The sequence below is a fragment of the Nilaparvata lugens genome, chromosome 8 (genome assembly GCF_014356525.2).
Source record: "Nilaparvata lugens isolate BPH chromosome 8, ASM1435652v1, whole genome shotgun sequence".
NCBI lineage: Eukaryota > Metazoa > Arthropoda > Insecta > Hemiptera > Delphacidae > Nilaparvata > Nilaparvata lugens.
The window spans coordinates 35,477,340-35,503,470 of record NC_052511.1 but is presented as its reverse complement, the minus strand read 5'-3'; the positions used below and the strand labels follow the sequence as shown (position 1 = coordinate 35,503,470).

Here is a 26,131-nt window from a genome sequence, read left to right as displayed (position 1 = left end):
ATCTACTCCACTTGATTTTTTTGTTTCAATTGTATCTGAAGCCTGATAATTGGGAATCTACTGAATTGATGGGGCGGAGCTCGGACATTTTCACAGATATGGGACTTGTGGCAGTTGATAGAGCTTATCGATGACTATTTTAGGTATGAATTTGATCAAATCGTTGTGTTCGTGTCGGATTCTCATATGAAAGGACTTTAAGCTCCAAATTTCGAGTCATTCCGTTAATTGGGAGATGAATATCGTGTACACAGACGCACATACACTCATACACACACACACACACACCACACACCACACACACAACCACACACACACACACACACACCACACAACACACACACACACACATACAGACCAATACCCAAAAACAGTTTTTGTACTCAGGGGACCTTGAAACGTATAAAAATTTAGAAATTGGGGTACCTTAATTTTTTTCGGAAAGCATACTTTCCTTACCTATGTTAATAGGGCAAGGAAAGTAAAAAAAGCCCGGTTCAGAAGCTCAAGTTCAGCTTCAGTCTTTTGCTCAAGCAAAAGTCGGAACACGTAAGTCGTTGCGTCTGGACGGTAAAACGGATGGGTCTTCAAGCTTAAGTCGTCAAACTTAAAATGTATCGGCCGGGAATCTTTTTCCATCAAACCGACCGTCTTTTGCCTATCCACCAAAACCTAAATCGCGTGAAAATTGTGATTCAGATTCGGATTCAGCGCCCTCAAATTAATAAAATGCCTCGCGAGTATTTGAAAATAAGCATGTTTTTTTTATCAATTTTTTCTTTCTTGATTTCTCATGATACTCTCAGAATTGATGTGGATATTATGATTTTAGTTGCATCGACAATAATTATCAATTTAAAATAATTATTAGCATTAGAATAACATTAGAATGTTAATAATTTGTTTTAAACAACTATGCTAATATCATTAAATGCTTCCCGAGTTGAAAGCAGGGAAAAGACGGGAGAAAAAATGATAAGCTACATCGAGTTATCAATATTGCATGTCTCATTGATTGCAATTAATAGTCCACACGACAGCTGATTTTTTACCAAACTACAATGGGAAAAGACGGGAGAAAAAATGATAAGCTACATCGAGTTATCAATATTGCATGTCTCATTGATTGCAATTAATAATACACTCAACAGCTGATTTATGATATCCATAGTCTGATTTTTACGGTAATATTGGCGTTCGAAAGAGACTTCTTTTCCTTTTGTATTATCCTTAAAATGCAAAATTTCAAAAAACCTTATATATACGTCGACGCGCAATTTAAAGAGGAACATAACATACCTGTCAAATTTCATGAAAATATATTGCCGCGTTTCTCCGTAAATGAGGAACATATAAACAAAATTATAACATATTTTTCAGATTCATCTTGCAATTCTCGAAGCAATGCAACGTGAGAAAATTTGTGTCTTTTTAACAACCAGTCCCTACTTCAACGTGAACGATGAACTCTACCTTTCTTCCTATTTTTACACACAAAACAAAAGTGGCCAAGAGTACTAGCTCTTCCATAGTTGATGACGAACTGAGCTTGTGAGCACAAAAATAGGAAAACGGCATAAGACGGATGCGTGTGGACGCAATTTTACATCCTTCTTTTGTTTGAACCAAACGATCAGTCTTTTGCTTAAGCAAAACTTGAGCGTCTGGACCCGGCTTTAGGCCGGGTTCCAGCAGGAGCTAAACTTGTCGTTAGAGGAAGCGTAAACTCCAATTTGCCTTTAACTGACAAAATCGGGTTTCACCACACGCCGTTAGAGCGTATGAGCAGCTATAGAGTAAACCGGCCAAATTTGATCAGTCAACATCTGTAATCTGTCGTTGAGAAAAAAATGGCGGAGTTCTGTTTACTGTCATGTTGAAAGCTGGAAGAAAAGCATACGAATTGGCATTTGAGAGTGACAGTGATGATGATGGTTGTTGTTCGCCGACCAAGATGAATAAGAGAAAGGGTTGATGATTTTAATAATTTGGACAAAATCGACTTATTTTTCAATAAGATTGACAAGATGCATTTTTTCACTGTTCGTGAGTTTTGGGTCCCTTTTTCTTTTGATAGCTTTAGGCAACACAAAATTGACAAAATTGCTGTGAAATTTGAAATTTTTCCAATGTCACACAGTCCAGCCTCTTTATCTTCTCCGGTAGGTGATTCCACAGTTTTCTGCCCACGTATGAAGGTTTCTCTTGGAAGATTGCAGTCTGTGCCTTGGGAGTACATAGTTGTCTGCCTGCTGAGTGACGTATTTATGAACATCTGTGCCTCTCTGGAGATTTAGTCGGCTAACATGGGTGATGACTTCCATGATGTAGATGTTGGTACCGTCATGATGCCCAGATGACGGAAAGCATCTCGACATGTCTCTCTTTGTTTGAGACAGCACTCTTATAGCCCTCTTCTGATGTGTGAGAACCCTCTTTAGATTGCCCGCAGACGATCCCCCCAACACAATAAGCCCATAATATCTCAGGTGGACTCTACCAGGCCATGGTTTGCTGCTTTTGCCGCTTCCAGTGTTGCAATACACTTCATTCTTCTCACCACATAGATTCCTGAGTCTAGTTCTTGCAAACTGAATCACATGTGCGTTCCATGATAGGCCCCTGTCTATTGTAATGCCCAAAAATTCAACCGTGCCCTTAGCTATGCAGCATGAGTTTGTTAATTGGACCCCTCTTTTACTGAAATTAACTTCAATTGTTTTTGAGGCATTCATAACAAGAATGTAGGCTAATCTCCACTCAATAACATTTGTAGGCTAATCTCCACTCAATTTGGTTAACAAAATTTGTGGTTTTGGAATCCAGTTGGATTTTCTAGGTTTGCTGGTTTAACTCATGTTTACATCGTGGAACAAGTGTCATGGCGGCTCACTGCCACCCTGATCTACTCTAATCTGTCATTTCGTAACGTAACATTAGTTTTCGTTGGTGAAATGAAATTTCTCAATCTTTCGTTAAAGTCATCAGTTAGTGTTAGCTGGAGATACTTAAGTAAAGCTTCAAAGTGAATTTGTTGAAACTGACACTTAGAATGAGACTGATAGAGTAGATTTCGGATACAAATCGTCAGCATTGGTTCAAATAGTGAGCATTGTTGTTATTTTCAAAGAGTTGTTTAATGTGACAGTTTCGAATCAAACTGATAGGGCAGAGTTTGAGTGCAAACTATTAGCATTGGCTAATTGGGAAGCATTGACATAATTTTTAGAGAATGCTGACAGTTTCAATAATAGATTGAACCTGAAGGGACAGAGTTCGGATCTGATTGTCAGCATCAGGTGAATGGCAAATAGCCATATTGTAATATATGTAATATGATTATTATAATAGCTATAATGTATTAACAGTTCTGACAGTTTGATATAAACCTGATAGGGGAGTGCTTTCTCCAATCTGTCAGTATTTGTTAAATATTGAGCATTGTTGTAATTCCAGAGAATTGTGACGGTTTGAAATGAAAAAGCCAGTTTAAAAAACCTGATAAAGCAGAGTTTGGATTCATCTGTCAGGATTTATTTATTTCAATTACAATGCAAATGACACTAATAAAATAACATTGGTAGATAAAATAATAAGGTAGTCCTTGAATTTTCTTTCAAATTTATAGGTGACAAAGTCCAAGATAAGGTTGGAGTTTCATGTGTAAAATTCATTAACTAGTAGTTCTTTGAACAGTAGACCTTGCGCAGTTAAAAACTACAGCCTCCATCAGAGTGAATTATGTCCTGTCCTGACGTGACGGCGAGATTTCGGTGCATAAGTGCAGGGACACACGATCCGGCGACATCGCCGTCCGGCGTTTTCGCCGGACCCGGCGGCAATTAGCATTCAGAACACACGACAGACGGCGAAGCTGCCGTCCGGCGTTTTTGCCGGAAATCACCATTTTTAAAATCTTAACTTCCAAATTGTTTTGGAATCGAAAGTATTATTTATTGGAGGGGGACAATATATTTTCACATTCTCACTAGATTTTGAAATTTTATCAGAAGTATTTCACAAGACATGCAACTTTGAATATAGAAATTGGTCATTTTCTGTGTATTGGAATATGGGCTTAAGTACCGTACACTCAACAATAAATTTTCCATTTTTCGACCGAATTTGACTTATTAGGCATGATTTTGAACCGTCGTGACGACGAGAAGGATGAAGTGTAGTACGATGAAATCTGAGCATTGTGTCGAAAGTTATGTGTTTGAAATTTTGATCCTTGAGGTGTCCTTAGCGCGCCTCTCCACTAGGAAATACTGAAATGAAGTGTATCTTACTGGTAATTCTAATAGAACATAATCTCAAGAACTTATGTCGTTGTGCAAAATATCAATGTGAGGACAATGTAGTTGGTGATGATGCTTGAAGCTGAAAATTAGGTCTTTTTCATAATACAAGGAGAATTGTTGTCAGGTGTACCTAGAATATGAGATAGATCGCTATACCGAACATCGATGTATCGATACCCATCCCTACTTACAACCTACCCTTGTAACCTACCCTTGTAACCCTACCTACCCATTTGTAACGTTACAAATGTTAATAAAGAAGTGGCATGGGTGGGGACAGCGCCGTCCGGCGTTTTCGCCGTGCGTGTGTTCATCTCCATATAGTACAATGCCCTGCTACTGCTTTCCGGCGGCAAAACCGGACGGCGAAGTAGAGAATACCCGGCGATATCGCCGGATCAATTTTTGCCGGGCCGGCGTTTTCGCCGTCGCCAGCGTCGCCGGAGTCGTGTGTTCTGCCCCATGCCTTCCTGTGTACTTCTTGCAACGGACGGCGAAGCTTCGTCCGGCGAAAACGCCGGACGGCGATGTCGCCGGATCGTGTGTCCCTGCACTAAACAATTAATGGCTGTTTCAAATGTGTATCGACAATAATTAATTATATTAATTATAATTTATTATTAACATAAGAATGCTAATAATTTGTTGTAATCACTGTGGCGAATCATATCATTGCCACCTGTGATGTTTTCAACCGGCATAGTTTGTTTATCACTTGTAACATTTTTATTTCAATATTTTATCCAGAGTTCAATTTTGTCATTCCAACATTAAAACTATTTCATCATTCATCTAGTTTCATTCAATCAATTTCAACATAGGAAATCAACAAATTAAATTCCTATATTGGTGACCCCGACGTGATTTTAACCCGTTGTGATTTTAACCCGACGTGATTTTAACGTCAACAACTATGCTACTACTACAGTATCATCAAAAGCTCACCGAGTTGAGAGCAGAGAAAAGTCAGGAGAAAATACTATGCTACTTCGATTCATCAATTGCATGCCTTACTGCATGCAATCGATAGTCTACACAACAGCTGTTTTTTCACTAAGTTGCATTGAGATATTGAATTGCATGTAATTTATAATCCACTCGACAGCTGATTTATGTTATCCATCATGAGCGATGTTATCAGGTCCGGCTGCAATTGTCTACAACGTTGATGGAAAGATACATTTTCAAGATGTTTGATTTTTTTGAACGGGTAGTATTATAGTCAAATGAATACTAACGTTGATGGAAAGTATATTTCCAAGATATTCGATGTTTTTGAACGGGTAGTATTATAGTCCACTAGACAGTTGATTTATGATGAATAATTCTACAGTCTGATTTTTACTCCAATATTGGCGTATGAAGGAGGCTCCTTTTTCCTTTTATATTATCCTTGATGTGCAAATTTCCAAAAACCTCGTATATATGTCGACGCAATTTAAAAAGGAACATACCTGTCAAATTTCATGAAAATCTATTACCGCGTTTCGCCGTAAATGTGGAACATATATAAATTATAAATATTCAAACATAAAGAGGAATGCAAAAACCATCGACTTGAATCTTAGACCTCACTTCGCTCGGTCAAAAAATGAGTCCAAAATAAACATGAAAACTATAAATTTTAAATCTAGATGGGTTGCATTAGTTGGAAGGCAAGTATGGTTGATATTTGCAATGGATTGTGACAGTTCAAGAGGGACCTGATGAATCAAAGTTTGGATTTGAATCATTAGCATTGGTTAAATAGCAGGGATTATTGTTGTTACATGGAATCCTGACAGTATATTTTGTAAAGTGGATCTCAGTGTATAGAGGTCGCTAAACCGTCTCTAAACAAAGGTGTAATGTTGTGTTTGCCTGGATGCTATTAAAATGTTATTGTGCACCAGTAGACCCTTTCCAATCACCCCCCTGATCACAACCTGAACCCCAAAACCCCCTTATTCGCCACACCCCCTGTACCCCCTTTTGCCTAAACACCCCCCCTTATACCTTTTACCCCCTGTACACCGTTTTACCCCCAAAACTCCTACTTTATACCCCTCAAAACCCTTTTACATCCCCTAAAATCCAGCCCCATTGTAGTAAAAACCCCCCTCAACCAGTAATTGAACTGTGGATGTTAGGCGTCTCTATATCGGGCGATAGGTGCTACCTCTGAGGCTCTGATTGTGATCTAAACATCCTGTTTTGAGTGCCGTGCCTACAATGTGCCTCAACCCTGAATAGGCGCTATAATGGAAAGTGGTGTTGGGATGAAATTGTTGGATTGTTAGGGGTGTCGAAATAAAATTCGTGTCGGTGAGGTTGTCGGGGTTGGTTTTTTGTGTTTATTGGTGGTACATGATGTGATACTAGTTTTTTACAGTAGATGGTGGGATTGACTTGCTATCAATAATATTACGAATCGATTGTATCGTTAGGTTATTAATTTATTCACATTTTCAAAATCTATCAGCAAGAATATAATAGCCTAATATCAGAGTCCTGTGTAGTACCATAGAGAAACAATAGCGTAAGTAGATATCCCATGGTATAGGGCATTTATGTCGCAGCTTTTACTGTTCTCTCAATCGATTATTGTTTTTTTTTTTTTTTGACCGGGTAAGAGTGTATGAACGGCACAATATGAGACACTACCAGCGTCATGAAGCTTCACGGAGAAGAACTACGTGGATTATTAAGGCTTGAGATAACAGTAAAAGTTGCGACATGAACGCCTTATACCGTGGGATATCTACTTATGCTATTGTTTCTCTATGGTAGTTCCTTTGATTATGGATACAAGAAGCGAATCCATAATCAAAGGTAGTAAACAGCTGATCAAAAGTCAAGATTCGTCGCCTCCTTGTCTGACCTCCCCATTGCTTCATAGTAACAAAGTAGCTCAATAAGATACAATTCTCATATCACTGTGTCTAGCTCTCAGACTTTCTCGTTTACTTCCATTCCCCCACATCCTCTCGTAAATGCTCCAATTTGATTGTCTCTGAGCAAACAATCAGCCACCGACTTACTACAATCAATCAAACGTCAATCACTCCACCACCTTCAAATCTCCTCCTCTCTTTGATCAACAACAATACGACAAGGCAACAACACACCAACAACACTTCAAACAACAGATGAGTGCCACCAATCCTATGTTAGAGGTGTTCACCGCAAGATTCACTAGAAACTGTCAGCATTGGATGGATGTGAAGCATTGATGCTATATTCAGAGTTGTTTAATGTGACAGTTCAGAATTAAACTCGTTAGAATTATTCTCGTTTAGAATAATAAATTACATTTTTCTAAGCAAGAAATTATATTTTTCAATAATTTCATAATAAATATTATTCATGAAGAAATAATTGAAAATTGAATCTGAAAAACTTATAGAGCAGAGTTTGAGCTCAAACTATTAGCATCGGCTGAAAGGGAGGCATTAATATTGATTCTAGAGAATTCTGGCATTTTCAATGAAATATATTGAACCTGAAGTAGCAGAGTTTGGATTTTAATATTGTCAGCATCAGTTAAATGTCAAGCACTAAAGTTATTATGTTGACAGTTCTGACAGTTTGGAATAAACCTGATTGGGAAGTGCTTGGCTCCAATCTGTCAGTATCTGTTGAATTTTGTGCATTGTTGTTATTTCCAGAGAATTGTAACAGTTTTAAATGAAAAAGCCAGTTTAAAAAAGCTGATAAAGCAGAATTTGGATTCATCTGTCAGGATTCATTTATTTCATTTACAATGCAAATGACACTAATGTAATAACATTGGTAGATAGAATAATAAGGTAGTCCTTGTGTTTTTTTCCTTTCAAATTCATAGGTGACTAAGTCCAAGATAAGGTTACAATTTCATGTGTAAAATTTATTAACTAGTAGTTCTTTGAACAGTAGACCTCGCGCAGTTAAAAACTACAGCCTCCATCAGAGTGAATTATGTCCTGTCCTGACGTGGCGGCGAGATATCGCTGCATAAACAATTAATGGCTGTTTCAAATGTTGTATCGACAATAATTAATTATATTAATTATAATTATTAACATCAGAATGCTGATAATTTGTTGTAAACAACTATGCTACTACAGTATCATCAAAAGCTCACCGAGTTGAAATCAGAGAAAAGTCGGTAAAAATACTATGCTACTTCGAGTTATCAATTGCATGCCTCACTGCATGCAATTAATAGTTCACACAACAGCTGTTTTTTCACTAATTTACATTGAGATATTGAATTGCATGCAATTTATAATCCACTCGACAGCTGATTTATGGTGAATAATTCTAGTCTGATTTTTACTCTAATATTAGCGCATGAAGGAGGCTCCTTTTTCCTTTCATATTATCCTTGAAATGCAAAATTTCCAAAAATCTTGTATATACGTCGACGCGCAATTTGAAAAGGAACATACGTGTCAAATTTCATGAAAATCAATCACCGCGCTTCGCCGTGAACATATAAACATTTCAAGCATAAAGAGAAAACCGTAGACTTGAATCTTAGACCTTACTTCGCTCGGTCGAAAAATTTAGTCTAAAATAAATATGAAAACTATACATTTAGATGGGTTGCTTTGATATTTTCAATGGATTATGACAGCTTAAAATGAACCTGATGAATCAAAGTTTGGATTTAAATCGTTAGCATTGGCTAAATAGCAAGCAATATTGTTGTTAAATGGAATCCTGTCAGTATATTTTGTAAAGTGGATCTCAGTGTATGGAGGTCGCTAAACCGTCTCTAAACAAAGGTGTAATGTTGTGTTTGCCTGGATGCTATTAAAATGTTATTGTGCACCAGTAGACCCTTTCCAATCACCCCCCTGATCACAACCTGATCCCCAAAACCCCCCTTATTCACCACACCCCCTGTACCCCCTTTTGCCTAAAAACCCTCCCTTATACCTTTTACCCCCTGTACCCCGTTTTACCCCCAAAACTCCTACTTTATACCCCTCAAAACCCTTTTACATCCCCTAAAATCCAGCCCCATTGTAGTAAAAACCCCCCCTCAACCAGTAATTGAACTGTGGATGTTAGGCGTCTCTATATCGGGCGATAGGTGCTACCTCTGAGGCTCTGATTGTGATCTAAACATCCTGTTTTGAGTGCTGTGCCTACAATGTGCCTCAACCCTGAATAGGCGCTATAATGGAAAGTGGTGTTGGGATGAAATTGTTGGATTGTTAGGGGTGTCGAAATAAAATTTGTGTCGGAAGGTTGTCGGGGATGGTTTCAGGCGTTTATTGGCTCTGTAATACATGATGTGATACAAGTAAGTTTTCTACAGTAGATGGTGGAGTTGACTTGCTATCAACAATTACGAATTGGTTGTATCGTTAGATTATTTATTTATTCACATTATCATAATACACAATTCAAATATTTATTCTCTCTTTAGTGATACTTTTAATATGAATGAAAATATTAATCTGAGTAGCCTTTAAAATTATAATAATTTATGTTTCAAATAATTTCAAAGGGTAGATTCATATTTTTTTTCACAAATAAAATACTTTGATCAGAAATGAACCAATATTATGGTGAAAATTCTAGCCGGTATGTCATGAGACAGAGCTACCAAATTCCAGAATGATTTAGATCCTATCACAATCTAGCCTTGTACTACTTTCACAAAATCTCCAAAATCCTTGGAAATCAACCTGAAAAATAAATAAATCTCAAATTAGATATGAATAATGTTTTTCCATCAATCAGTCTCTCACACTATGCAGTGAGATGATCATGAGTTATTGATCGTGTAAGAAGAATATGATAGATGGTTTAGTCATGAAAATGATTCAATTAAATGAGAATAAATGCACAAACTCGTCTTCCACTACAAGTTTGGAAGTAGTTGGATGGAAGTGTTGCAGTTGGATGGGAAAAGAGACGTCGGACGACCGAGAACAGGACACCGGAACAGGCTTAATTAACAAGCCTAGTCCATCCATGATGGATGATGATGATGAAAATGAAAAAGTTTCATGAATCACTGAATTTCTATCTGGAAAACTATTCTCACTTGTTATACTATATTGAAATTTCAACGAACTGAATGCTCAAACACGAAATTGATTGATTGATTGAGTACTCCATTTATGTAGATTACAGTTTATACTGGCCCATACACTTATATAAAATAGCTTACAATACAGCAAAATAATTGTAGATGAATTTACAAAATATAGACTAAGAGAATAATATCATTGAACTGTATATGATACGAAAAAACAATAATTTTGATAACTATAAAGATAATATTGTTATGCATCTACATAAATTGGCGGAGCTTTGGACATATCAATGTCCATTCTTCGGAAAGAATATTCAAAATATCCTTCCCACTAGCTCTCTACCAAATAGCGGAATATTCGATTGGAGCAATATGATTGGTAGTTGGCTGACCAATCAAAGTGAAAGAACGACCGTCATTGGCTGAGACGAGACAGTGGTGGAGCTTTCTAAAGCTGTAACCAATAAACAAACAGCATCAATGATTGAATCATTAGTGGAATATGATTGGTGTAACTTGTTTCGGCCAATGGCGGCTTTTCTTCCTGATAGATCTGTCAATTACAAATCCCTACAGTTGAGTTAATTACCAATTCATTCAATTACTAATCCCATTATTATAGATTTCGATGCTGCATGTTCAATATGCTAATGTCAGTCCGTCAATGTTCTACATGTTCTACATAATCTACATGTTCTACATGGCTATTCACCATTGAAATCGACTACATGGTGCATACCAGTTTCCATTTTTTCATCAAATTCCAACCTCAAGCAACTTCAAGGAAATTCCAATATGACCTTCTCAAAATAATGGACGAATTTATTCTTGCAATCTCTAAAACGATATATGGATAGTTCATCAATCATTCACCTCATCTATTAGGATTGGATTTTTGAAGAGATTATTCCAATATCATATTACAGAGCGATCTTTCGTTCATCTCCCGTTCTTGAAGATCAGCAGTTGAACTGCTCGAATAATTTGTATTTAGTAACACTTAAAACCCATCAACTCAGAATTTTATTCATTTACTACTGCCAAATAAGAGTATTTAAAACGGATTTGAAGTGGAATATGCTTTAAAACCCATCATTTTAATAAGCTATTTTTCAAAAAAAAACTTTCAAAAAACCCTAGACCCCTCAGTACTTCCCCCAACAATGTCAAACAGCTATTTACGCCAATGAGCAGTTCTAATTTGAGACGTGAACACTTCTTCTTGTTACATGATTCAAGTATCATATTCGTTGGAAGCTTGAATTTTCTCGCTAAAGATGGTCCTCAAATTGAGATTGTGCATCGGTAATGAAACAGGATAATGATGAGGGATGGGAGAGTTTTGAGAGAGTCTCGAGGAGTTTAAAAAACATATCGAAGAGAAAGCGCATATACATTTCCTGCAAGCTTTCAACATGTTCTCTTCTATTTTATTCTCCTTATTCGTTTTTATCTCAACATACTTTTTATACCAAGCTTCTAACTTTCCCAGAAACAGTGAAAGAGATTTAAACATGGAGAGAGACAGATTTTCTGTGAGATTTCTGAAAAACTATTTTTCAGCCAAGTTACAAAACTGCAAAAAGAGATTTTCTGTGAGCTTATACTAAGATATTATGATAAATATGAGTGTATGAATAAATATGATAAGTTTGCAACAATCGAATTCAGGATATGAAGCTCCTCGATGTATGTTTCAAGAGTTCCTAGAAACAACACCTCATACTCTCGAATGTGATCAGAGAGTATATAGAGCTCTACTCTCTCTGTTATGTGATTCACATTTTCGCTGAACAGGCACATCACTTACAAAGTAAATAAAGTACTTCCGAGACATTTGTGAGAATATTTATTTACTTTTGTGACTTGCCGAGTCAGCAATGAAAACACCTCGTGAATAATAAATCATTGTTGGCAGTATTTCATGGCTGGTTCCTCGGATCTCAATGGAGAACTGCTTTGACAGCGATATTATAATAGGAAACGAGTTGTTTCCTGCATCTTCAGTACTTTCTAGACACTTTCACTCGTATTTTCTTTGGATGTCAGGAGATATGTTACATTTCTCCGCAGCACATTATGATCAACAAAAGCTTGTTTGATCATTTGATTCTAATAATTATAATTATGATGACAATATCGCTGTCAACTGCTTCGACAGTAATATTAAAATAGGAAAGAAGTTGTTTCCTGCATTTTCAGTACTTTCTATACACTGTCACTCGTATTTTCTTTGGATATCAGGAGATCGATGTGTTACATTCATCTTCAACACATTATGATCAACAAAAGCTTGTTTGATCATTTGATTCTAATAATTATAATGATGATGACAATATCGCTGTCAACTGCTTTGACAGTAATATTAAAATAGGAAAGAAGTTGTTTCCTGCATCTTCAGTACTTTCTAGACACTTTCACTCGTATTTTCTTTGGATGTCAGGAGATGTGTTACATTTCTCCGCTGCACATTATGATCAACAAAAGCTTGTTTGATCATTTGATTCTAATAATTATAATTATGATGACAATATAAACAGCAATTATTATAAACAGCTGTGCTTAGTGAGAGAAGTTGTGTGTATTTTTGGGTTCAAAATTCTATAAAATAACTTGATTAATTCAATAAGAAGTGATAATTAAGTGTTATATTTAAATATATTTTGGTGTTTTAATTCCTCTAAATTCAAAATGTTTAGCTTATATTCATTTTTGGACAAAAATTGAACTAGAATATTTTACAGTAGAAACATAACCCATTTTTTGGACATTTCATCAATTTATCAAAATTTGGGAATGGAATAGATTTGGGCCAAGCCTGTTGTTCCTTCCTAATCATATTTATATGATTTGTGATTATGTCCACGAATAAATGATAAATGATAAATATCGCTGTTAACTACTTTGACAGCAATATTATAATAGGAAATGAGTTATTTCCTGCATCTTCAGTACTTTCTATACACTGTCACTCGTATTTTCTTTGGATATCAGGAGATCGATGTGTTACATTCATCTTCAACACATTATGATCAACAAAGCTTGTTTGATCATTTGATTCTAATAATCATTATTGATGATGATTCTATGGTTAGTCATACAAAATAAACAATAACTTATAGATACACACGGACTGAGTAAAACCATAATTTGATTGCATAGGAGGAGATGTGGTATTTTTCCATAATTGAAAGAATAAGACGTTTATGTTGTCAATACCACTATATTTGTTGAAAATCAATCCAAATTACAGAACCAGGTTTTATGGCAACACCCGCCAAATTTCAGCAGAACTGATGTTGATTGTTATTAAATGGTGTTGTTATTTTAATTGATTTTGGACAGAAATAGTGAGTGGTATTGACAACATCAGAGTCTTATCCTTTCAATTCTAGATAAAATTCAGACTGAACATAATAACATATGCAAAGTCCAAATATGCTGTCCGCATATTAAATTCAATTGAATGACTGCCTTTATTTTGACCTAGGAGGGTGAAGTTAGGGCGCAGTCGGCACTCTCTTACACTTAACCCTCCAAGGGAGTGGAAGTGAGAGTTTTCCATATTCCTTCAAATCTGATTATCCCCTGTTCATAATAAAACTGAGAATTCGAATTTCAATTCGTAGAGATTTGAGTGGAATATTTTTGTTGTCAATTAGTTTTATGATATCAAAATTTAAAATTTTTAGTTTAGTCATTGGTTTTGAAGTGTAAATTGGACTTTTTGAAGTGAAAAGTGAAATCTAACCTCATTTTTTTTTGAAACTTTTATTCGTAAAAATTTGGGAGAAGACAGTTTTGGGCTATGCCTGTTGTCTTCTCCCAATCATATTCATTTATGATTTGTGATTGTGCATAAAAAATAAATAAATGAAATTCACTCGTTGATTGATTAATGGCCCTAAGAGTGAATTATATTCGTTGTTATTGCAATCTAGTCTTGAATCAGTATAAGCAATACATATCTACTAATAGCTAACTCTATATTTGTAGTTTTGTGCAAGTGTACTGTGATATTGTTTGTGATAAATAGTTAAGAATTATTTTAGATCCTTTATTGAAGATCTCTTTTGACTAGTGTGCTTGCTTATTCTTCAATCCTTCATAAATTCTCTAGTCTTTCAATTCTTTTGTCACCACCTGATTCTATCGTTTTTATTCTTCCCATATTTTCCTTTCCCCATCCTATCAGAGAGTTAGTGGGGAGGATATTTTTAATATCCTTTCCGAAGAATGGACATTGATATGTCCAAAGCTTCGCCAATTTATGTAGATGCATAACAATATAATAATTATCCATAGTTATTATATTACAAATTACTTTTTCATATCATATACAGTTCAATAATTATTTTCTTAGTCTATATTATGTAAATATTTATCCATAATTTTGCTGTATTTTAAGCTATTGTATATAAGTGTATAAGCCAGTATATATTGTAATCTACATAAATAAAGTAATCAATCAATCAATAATTTCATACTCACCGTCTATTTACTTTTCCTGATTACCTTCCTCACCTTCTCAAGGATTGAAGTTTTTTGTGGTACATGGATAACCATGGTTATAAAACCCTTCAATCCTTTCTCCTTTTTCTTGTACCACTGTTTTTCATTTGATTTATTGTCAATGTTGTTTTGCATGTGTTCATTTGTATTTATCTTGTGTACGTGTGTATGGAATAGAAATAAATACAAGTCTATTGTATTTCTTCGTTCTGTATTCTTGTATTGATGTAATACATTCGATTTCATTGTTGTTGTGTTTCTCAGGATGCCTAGGCAACCCAGATGCAAAGCGACTGTACGACGACCTCCTGTCCAACTACAACAAGCTGGTGCGACCAGTCGTCAACGTCTCAGACGCCCTCACCGTCAAGATAAAGCTCAAGTTGTCGCAGCTCATCGATGTGGTGAGTGATAACATCCTTCTTCAACTTTAATCATATATCATAAATAGCCGTCAGGCTCGCTTCGCTCGCCATATCCGTCTAGCCAGGGGGCTCCGCCCCCTGGACACCCGACTGGATCGTCCGAAAATAAGATCAACGGGCTCGCTTCGCTCGACTGCATTTTTCATTTGAACATCCAATCAGAAAGTCAAAGTACTGAGAAAACGTAGAAAAGCTGAGAAAAACGCTGATTCTGGGGGTATCTTTGATGAAATATTAAAGTCACTTCATCACAAAATTTTCAGTCCCCAGCTGAACCTCTGTACCAAATTTGAACATTTTCTGTCTATTAATTAATGAAAGAACAGAGAAAACGCAAAAAACAGCTAATTTTGGGCGTATCATTGACGATTTTTTAAATTCCTTCTAATACAACATTATTATACCCCAGCTGAACTTCTGTATTCAATTTGAAAATTTTCTGTTCATTTGTTCTCGATAAAGCTTAGAAAGCGCAAAAAAAACGCAGATTTTGCGCGTATCTTTGACGTTATTGCGAATTCCTTCTAACACAACATTATTACACCCTAGCTGAGCTTCTGTACTAAATTTGAACATTTTCTGTTTATTTGTTCTCGATAAAGCTGAGAAAACGCTAAAAAACGCTACAAATACGCAGATTTTGGGCGTATCTTTGAAAATTGTTTTAAATCCGTTTTTAGTGCGCCTCTAAAGGGCCAACTGAACATACCTACCAAATTTGAACAGTTTTGGTCCGGTAGATTTTTATTTCTGCGAGTGAGTGAGTGAGTCAGTCAGTCAGTCAGTCAATCAGTGAGTGAGTGCCATTTTGCTTTTATATATATAGATTAACGTTGTAACCAGTTTTTCACAATACCAGCTTTCTCAACAGAGACTTATCTAGTTTCGGTGAAGATTTTCTTTTTTTCAATCATACTATAGCTTGCTTTAGATGGAGTTCGCCGCGGCTTGAATAAATAACAATTTGAAATGTTATTTTCATTGATGTCCAGAGAAATAAATTGTTGATCAGTCGTATTTCCTACAACTTTTTCTTTTACTCAAAGGCTTCTCTGTTCTTCCAAGTTCATAGTTACTTTATTTGAGCTCATTATAAGTTGGAGTTTCAAGTTCATAGTCCCTTGTTCCTCTCAACTAATCGTCATCTGCTTTCTCCAAATTATTCTTCAAACCATGATTTTGATAATCACTTTGTTAATTTTCTAAAAATAACTATGAGTTCGGATTGTCTAGAGCGTGTAACTCCAAATGCTGTATCTATACAAAATTTAAAAGTACGATAAGGACGAGAATAATTCTAGTAGCTGCTTTAAAGGTTCTGATTGACTCCCAAAGCGCGCTTGACTGACAACGTTCTTGAGAATAGTGTTCATAAGTATGTACCTTCAACGACTTTCAAGTTATGCATCGCTCTGTCTTTCTCTCCTATTGGATTACTTGAGAACTGATTGAGGCAAAAAACATTCTTTATTATTCTTTATACAGTTGTTATTCTCTTTAACTTTTAGAATTTCTCTCATAAGATGGTGATTAGAATTGATTGAAACTGGGTCAATCATCGTGCAGGTAGTCCGATAGCATGAACTAAATTGTCCAATGGGATATCCAAGACCCTTTCTCCTCATTCAACAGAAAAACGAATTCTTTATTCAATCCCACAGACAGTTTGCCTGCCTGGCTTGCTAAAATTCAGTTCAAACTGTCAGTATTCCTTACGGAATACCATCGATGCTTCCTATTCGACCAATACTGACAGTCTCACTAGAGCTGTGTTTATTCGCTTGGCAGAGATTCACTACAATTTGTCAGCATTCCTAATGAAATAACATCAATGTTACCCATTAGAGCAATACTGACAGTCTCACTGTTTATTCGCTGAGTGGAGATTCACTTCAAATTGTCAGCATTCCTAATGAAATAACATCAATGCTTCCCATTTGTGCAATGCTGACAGTCTCACTGTTTATTCGCTAAGTCCTCTCTCTAATCTCCAAGGAAGCTGTTTTCTGTCTTTGTCTGTTCTTTGTCTAGCTATTGATCGGGCGTTTAAGTAATTGATGCCTCCTCCATTGACTTTTGGGACTCTTCTGTTCTGGCAGATCTTGAGAGATGGCTACTGAGAATATCCACGTCTCGAGCAATCTCTGTTCCTTTTATTTGCAAACTGGGGAATTTAACGGTCGTTTGCCTTATCGTTAATCATACTCCATCTTCTAGAATATCAGACGCTTGCGGAGCACGGGTTACCTGCTGTAGTGAGGTCCACGTTATGATGACAGTGGAGAAAAATAGGAGAACAACGTTGCCGATCGTCTGTCTTGTTTTCTGTCTTTGGCAAGCTTTCTGTTTTGTCAGCGCCTTCAATGATAGTTGCTGATACCGGTTTATTGATGTAATATTAACTGTTTATTCTTGTTTTGAATGATTTCAATAATTTCTTCATAATGACGTTTCATAATTAATATGAAATATTTTGTTAATCAATAAATAATTCTACATTGTTAAAAGACGATCTGGCAACAGAGCAAAGCGAGAAAGAGATAGCGTTATCCACTTTGTTGAATGATAGACAAGGATAGCAATACTATCGCTCATCAAATACTGCCATTATAACGTAGACCCCACTCTAGTCTATATTATATATGATAAAGGAAAGAATTGGCTTATACACGTACGGGATAGGAAATCCACGAATGTGACGCATCATCACGTCTGAACTACTGGACTTATTAACTTGAGATTTTGCTTTTGGATTCTCAATTTATCGAGGATGGTTATAGGCCTATTTCAAATTCTTCAATTTTTTAGAAGGGCAAGTTTTCAGTTTTTCAGTTCTTAGTTAGTCTACCTGCTAGTACTTCAATAAATCTTATCCAAAGATAATAGAAGAATATTGTCCATCAAAAACGGAAATTCGTTGAAATATTGATTATTTCTGAAAAATAATTGATTTTGGAAGATTGTAACTCAGTTTTATAGAGATAGAGAGCAGTGGATGATTCCATTTTATTCGAAATTGTATTAGCTAGTGAAAAGGTGCGAATGAATTTTTCTGTTCGATGGCTGGATTTGGTGAGAGTCCCTGAAATCTGGAAAAAGAACTGAAAATTCGCGTTTGTTAAACTGAAAGCTGTGGGCTGGGAAATCAACTCCTGATATTTAATTGGCTGATACTTCGGGATAGTTGCACGGAAAATTCTTTCAGGAAAAAGTTGATTCAGGATCAATTCTAAAAACATCTCTTTTTTCAGAACTAGACTCAATAAAAATGAAAATTCATTTTTCAATCATTGATTATTGTGAGAATTGCAACTAATTGGATGAAAATCTTATTCAATAACAACATGACAGCTGGTCATCAGTAAGAACTGACAATGCTCGTACAACAAAGCCATATACTTGACAAGACTATAATGAAACCTATTATAAAAACTATTGGGAGACTATTATGATTGATTAGATGATGATCATTCAACTCGCTGGATTATATTAAACCATTTGATATAGTTGTGAAGAGAATCCCTACATGGCTACCATATCATTAACATTCGTTGTTTGGCAACCCTTCACAGAAAAAGTTTGTTATCTTGTTTTTATTCAGTCAGATGATCAAGTTTTATTAGAGAAACGTTCAATTTAAAGAGTAGAATTTTTATTCAATTTAGAGTTTGTCAGTTCTTTACATTGTGAACAGGACGATTGAGTAAGAGAATTGAAACTGTCTGAATGGAAGTCTAATGATGTTACAAAGTAGAATCTGTGGGCTGAGGATGTGTGGAATCTATTGGAAGAACATTAAGGGAGGATTGATAAGGAGGGTTGATCTGAAGTGATGCCCCGGGCATTGTTCAGACAGAGCTCACAAATGACTGCAAAAAGAACCGATAAGGAGGAGATTAGAGAGGATGTGATTGAGTGGCAGGGAAGAAAGAGAGAGAGAGAGAGAAAAGGATGAGAAAGTGGAAGATGGAATGGGTTTGTTTGGGGGTGAGAAGAGAGAGAGAGAGAGAGAGAGAGAGAGAGAGAGAGAGAGAGAGAGAGAGAGAGAGAGTGAGAGAGATAGAAGGAGGAAGAGAAAGAGTAGTCTGAGAGATAATGTGGCAATGATGGGAAAGAGCAACACGGTGGCATTATGTAAGAAATGTTAAACAGACAAATATGTTTAATGGAAGATGTAAATAAAAATATTAATTCGAGTCCCATTTTCAAATTATTTTTGCCTCCTCCATTGACTTTTGGGTCTTCTGTTCTGGCAGATCTTGAGAGATGGCTACTGAGAATATCCACGTCTCGAGCAATCTCTGTTCCTTTTATTTGCAAACTGGGGAATTTAACGGTCGTTTGCCTTATCGTTAATCATACTCCATCTTCTAGAATATCAGACGCTTGCGGAGCACGGGTTACCTGCTGTAGTGAGGTCCACGTTATGATGACAGTGGAGAAAAATAGGAGAACAACGTTGCCGATCGTTTGTCTTGTTTTCTGTCTTTGGCAAGTTTTCTGTTTTGTCAGCGCCTTCAATGATAGTTGCTGATACCGGTTTATTGATGTAATATTAACTGTTTATTCTTGTTTTGAATGATACATTATATTTTATTAAGAAATAAATGATATTTTTCAATAATTTCTTCATAATGACGTTTCATAATATGAAATATTTTGTTAATCAATAAATAATTCTACATTGTTAAAAGACGTACTGGCAACAGAGCAAAGCGAGAAAGAGATAGCGTTATCCACTTCGTTGAATGATAGACAAGGATAGCAATGCTATTGCTCATCAAATACTGTCATTATAACGTAGACCCCACTCTAGTCTATATTATATTAAAGGAAAGAATTGGCTTATACACGTACGGGATAGGAAATCCACGAATGTGACTTATCATCACGCCTGAACTACTGGACTTATTAACTTGAGATTTTGCTTATGGATTCTCAATTTATCGAGGATGTTCATAGGCCTATTTCAAATTCTTCAATTTTTTAGAAGGGCAAGTTTTCAGTTTTTCAGTTCTTAGTTAGTCTACCTGCTAGTACTTCAATAAATCTTATCCAAAGATAATAGAAGAATATTGTCCATCAAAAACGGAAATTCGTTGAAATATTGATTATTTCTGAAAAATAATTGATTTTGGAAGATTGTAACTCAGTTTTTTATAGAGATAGAGAGCAGTGGATGATTCCATTTTATTCGAAATTGTATTAGCTAGTAAAAAGCTGCGAATGAATTTTTCTGTCCGATGGCTGGATTTGGTGAGAGTCCCTGAAATCTGGAAAAAGAACTGAAAATTCGCGTTTGTTAAACTGAAAGCTGTGGGCTGGGAAATCAACTCCTGATATTTAATTGGCTGATACTTCGGGATAGTTGCACGGAAAATTGTTTCAGGAAGAAGTTGATTCAGGATCAATTCTCTAAACATCTCTTTTTTCAGAACTAGACTCAATATAAATGAAAATCATCAACTTTCAATCATTTTTTATTGTGAGAATTGGAACTAATTGGATTAAAATCTTATTCAATAACAAACATGACAGCTGGTCATCAGTAAGAACTGACAATGCTCGTACAACAAAGCAATATACTTGACAAGACTATAATAAAACCTATTATAAAAACTATTAAAAGACTATTATGATTTATTAGATGATGATCATTCAACTCGCTGGATTATATTAAACCATTTGATATAGTTGTGAAGGGAGTCCCTACATGGCTACCATATCATTAACATCCGTTGTTTGGCAACCCTTCACAGAAAAATTTTGTTATCTTGTTTTTATTCAGCCAGTGATGATCAAGTTTTATTAGAGAAACGTTCAATTTAAAGAGTAGAATTTTTATTAAATTTAGAGTTTGTCAGTTCTATACATTGTGAACAGGACGATTGAGAGAAGGAATTGAAACTGTCTGAATGGAAGTCTAATAGTGTTACACAGTAGAATCTGTGGGTGGTGTTACACATCTGAGGATGTGTGAAATCTATTGGAAGAACATTAAGGGAGGATTGATAAGGAGGGCTGATCTGAAGTGATGCCCCGGGCATTGTACAGACAGAGCTCACAAATGACTGCAAAAAGAACCGATAAGGAGGAGATTAGAGAGGATGTGATTGAGTGGCAGGGAAGCAAGAGAGAGAGAGGAAAAGGAGGATTGAGAAAGTGGAAGATGAAATGGGTTTGTTTGGAAGTGAGAAGAGAGTGAGAGAGAGCGAGAGAGAGAGAGTGTGAGAGAGGGAGTGTGAGAGAGATCGAGAGAGATAGAAGAAGGGAGAAAAATAGTAGTCTGAGAGATAATGTGGCAATGATGGGAAAGAGCAACACGGTGGCCCGTGTTGCATTATGTAAGAAATGTTAAACAGACAAATATGTTTAATGGAAGATGTAAATAAAAATATTAATTCGAGTCCCATTTTCAAATTATTTTTCAATTATAATTTGAAAAGGGTACTCAGATTTATATTTTCAAGTTGAATTATATTTAGCTGGTATTGAAAAATCAAGTGAATGTGTATTTTTTTCATTGGTAATGAATGTACTGTTATAAAAAGTAATCCTATTATATTAAGCGAGCGATATTTGTATATATTTTTATATTTGGTTATTTATATTTATTCATATTTGGTTAATTATATTTATTTTTGGCTATTTATGTCCAACGGATCTCGAAAACGATTTTCTCGAAATTTGGAACATAGTTGGTTCATGATATGAAAATTCGATTGCACTAAGTCTCATCCTTGGGAAAACTCGCTGAACGACATTGAAAGGATAATTCATCTTTGGAAAAACAGCTGAGACTTTCGTCATCTGTGGATGAGTGGGCGAGTGCGTCTGTGAAAAATCAAAATATTTCATCCCCGAAATTCATAAGCTGACTTATAGCCAGCTGTAAAATATAAACACAATAATTTGAAAGAATTGTGTTCTGTTTATCAATAAATAAAAATGAAGAGCGAAGCTCAGTGCCCCGATATTATATGTAATTTGTTCAATTTGTAAATATTCTCTTATGCAGTCAAGCTTTAAAGCTTTGCATATGTCTTTTTTCACTAAATGAGAAAGTATTGGAAGTTGACCAACCAATATTAATTAACCAAAATTAATATAAGTTGATAACCAATGAAAGTTAGAAATGTAATAAAGATCAACCGTGACATGTTTGATTCTGTTTTTGTGTGGTTGAGAAGTTGATATTGTGGTAATTATTCATATTGAATGAAAAAGACTGAGAAATTGTCGAAATACCACTGATTTATTGATAATTAGAAAGACCGGTTTCGGTTATTACACCATTGTCAATCACACTGGCTAACAGAAACCGGTCTTTCTAATTATCAATAAATCAGTGGTTTTTTGACAATTTCTCAGTCTTTTTCATTCAATATGGTTGATTCTGCATACAAAATTGCCAGATGAGCAGAAATCACACACATGACAGAGGTCAGATGGAAATAATTGTGATGTAGGAAAGCATAAGTTGACTTCCACTGTTGAACAAAGGGGTTCAGTGGTCAGATCACACTTATGGGCAACTGCTATAGGACGATTCACTTCAAAGTGTCAGCATTGTTTAAATGGGAAGCAATGATAAGGAATGCTGACAGATTAAAGTGAATCTCATCTCAGGGAGTGAAACCCTTGTACTGGGCACACTGCCAAATAAAACGGAAACTACGCATAAACTATTTCCATTATTTTCCAACCGCCAGGTTTAATTCCCTTTCATTCTGTTCCTTCCTTCCTCTTTGTTCATTCCTCCTCTTTTTCTAACTTGTCATCGTCTCATATTCTCATACTTTAATACCAGAATCTGGTATGAGAGAGAGGATGAAGGAAGGAAGGAACTGAATGAAAGGAACGTTAACCTGGCGGTTGGAGAATAATGGGAAGGAAAATAGGAGGATAAAGAAGGAGAGAAAGTGTACAAGGGAAAGTGTGAGAGATGTGGATGAGCAGAAAGTGGAGAAGAAGCACTCAGAGGAAATTGAGGAGAATGAGCGAGTGAAGGAGATGGAGGAAGAGAAAGAAAAAAGGAATGAGAGCATGCAGAAGAGTTGAAGAGGAGTACAAGAAATCAACCGAGCCGATGTGAGTAAGGGTAAGGGTAAGGTTTCAGAGAACAAGAATGTAGAACAGAAGTCTAAAATAAATATGAAAATAAGATACAGAGATGGAGAATTGAGAACAATAAGGAAAATAATGTTACAAGGGATGAAAAGTAAAAGACGGATAGATTAACAGTAATGATGAACAAGATTCAAAGAATAAGGAAGAATAAATCTGATTGTCTGTTTCTGTTTCTCTTTTCCCATCTCTCTCCTGTTCAGTTCATGTTCTTCTAAACATCTTTTTAGTTGAAAATAATTCTTAGTTTTGACTAAATTTGATTCAATCGTATTTCCTCTTTTCTCTTGCATTTCCAGCTTCTCTAGCATAATTATACAAAAGTGATAGTTCTCTGTAAGAGAATATTCTTCTCTAAAATATGAAAATATTTTTTTCAAAAAGCAAAAATATTCTCATGTTCGCTAGTGATCACCCTTCTTTCTTCAATAATCATCCTGATTCTTCTATTGTTCCTCACGTTTTCAATAGCTTTCATTATTATCTTCAATATCGGGGTACCGAGCTTCCTCGTTATTTTTATTCATTGATAAACAGAGCACAATTCTTTAAAAAGATCATGTTTATATTTTACAGCTGGCTATACGTCAGCTTATGAATTTCTGGGATGAGATATTTGGATTTTCCACAGATTCGGTCTCATTCACTTTTTTAATATCCACAGACGACGAAAGTCTCAGCTGTTTTTCCAAGGATAATTATCCTTTCAATGTCGTTCAGCAAGTTATCCCAGGGATGAGACTTAGTGCAATCGAATTTTTATATAATGAACCAACTATATTCCAGATTTCGTAAAAATCGTTAGAGCCGTTTTCGAGATCGGTTGGACATAAATAACCAGAAATAGATATAAATAATCAAATATAAAACAAATATAAATATATAAATGACCAGATATAAAAATATATACAGAAATTGCTCGCTTGATATAATAGAGTTTGCTACTCCCTGTTATTTTCTTCCGATTTTATTCTATTCTTTCCCGCAATGGACTCCCCACCAGCAAATACAATACGAGTTTACTTCACTTTTACCTATGGATGTAATAAACACTTTTATGAATGTTACCTTGTTTCTCCGCCAATCTATTTTATTCTCTCATCTAACACAGTTTCCATTCCTTTTTTCATCTGTTCTTTTGTGATATTGTTTTTTCCCTCTCCAACACTTCTACTTTATTCACTTTTCTTCCACCTGTAATGATTTATTATTCCTTATTCTTCGAATATTGCTCATCATTACTGTTAATCTATACGTCTTTTAATTTTCATCCCTTGGAACATTATGTTTCTTATAACTTCATATAGTTCTTAATTCTCCTTCTGGTTTACGTCTCTCATATAAGAATAAGAGAATGTAAATATGAATATAAATTAATGTAATTGAATAATATTTCTATTTTAGTCTCCTGTTCTACATTTTTGTTCTCTGAAACCTTACCCTTTTACATCGGCTCGGTTGATTTCTTGTACTCCTCTTCAACTCTTTTGCATGCTCTTATTCCTTCTTTCTTTCTCTTTCTCCATCTCCTTCACTCGCTCATTCTCCTCAGTTTCCTCTGAGTGCTTCTCCTCCACCTTCTGCTCATCCACATCTCTCACGATTTACCTTGTACACTTTCTCTCCCTTCTACACAATTCCTTCTTCATCCTATTTTCCTCATTCACCTCCTCCACTTCCTTCTTTTCCTCATCCTCCTCACCCAACACCATCCTTTTGTCCCTTCTATCTACTCGACTCATCCCCAATTCCAGGTTTTCCTTTTCCAGTTCTCTTGTCCCAGATTAATTCAGCCTTCCGTTTGAAGCTGAATCCAATGGCCGTTCCGCCTGGCAAAACTGCCCTTGACTAAATCCACTAATCTTTATCCTTCTCTAGCACCTCTTTGTTCCCATACTCCTTCTCCTTCCTACACTGAATTTACTCACCGACCGTTAATAAATTTTGACCGAATCGTTTGTTGAAATATTACTCGTGATCATTGTAATGGAGCGAAAAAGAACAAAGACAGACGACACATAATGTGAGGGGGAGTGAGTGAGAAAGGATTTGAGAGTGGCAAGTAAGATCACAGAAAACAGCAATGTTGTATTCTGTGGTAAGATGTAGAGTAAATTAGAAAGAGGAGGAGACTGGTATGTAAAGTTGGTGAGGAAAAATATGATTATTTGACTTGACAATCAAAAGGAATAGAGATAAAGGAATGAAACCGGAAGAGAAATTATCAAAGAAATTTGAAAATTTGAATAGACTACAGAAAATGGAAAAGAATGTGAGAGGAAGACGTTGTACAGAAGAAGGAAATAATGTTATCCAACTTGGATGACCTTGGATTAGAAAAATTCTTCACACAAAACAAAATCCTTATGAAAAATTATCAAACAATAATTCGTTTCTGAGTGAGTTTATCTCATTTTTTGCTTAAAATTGCTCGAAAATTCTTCCTCCATGATGAGCTGAGTCACTACCTCCGTAAATAAAGCCGTAGTGCATTCGTGTGACGTCAGCACAGGTAGGGCTCCTACACCAATAAAAACACTAGCTGATATAATTCAGCTGAAATCAACGAGTTTTTATTGGTGTAGAAGCACTACCTCTACTGACGTCACACGAATGCACTACGGCTTTGTTTACGGAGATAGTGGCTAAGCTGAATGTTATGATATTCGATTTCTTGATCATCACAATGTTCAGATTTCTCGGTCCATATGTTTTTGAATCCAAAATATCACCCTGGATTCCATGTACAG

The 26,131-nt window shown here is 35.7% G+C and overlaps 1 protein-coding gene across 1 annotated transcript in view; it reads left to right on the top strand.

Moving 5' to 3' along the window:
- Nucleotides 1–26,131, top strand: part of LOC111048260 (acetylcholine receptor subunit alpha-like) — a 492,391-nt gene that overhangs the window by 226,104 nt on the left and 240,156 nt on the right. The window contains exon 3 of the mRNA XM_039434650.1: nucleotides 15,094–15,233. Coding sequence (XP_039290584.1) covers nucleotides 15,094–15,233 — 140 coding nt within the window. The remainder of the gene's footprint in view (nucleotides 1–15,093; nucleotides 15,234–26,131) is intronic.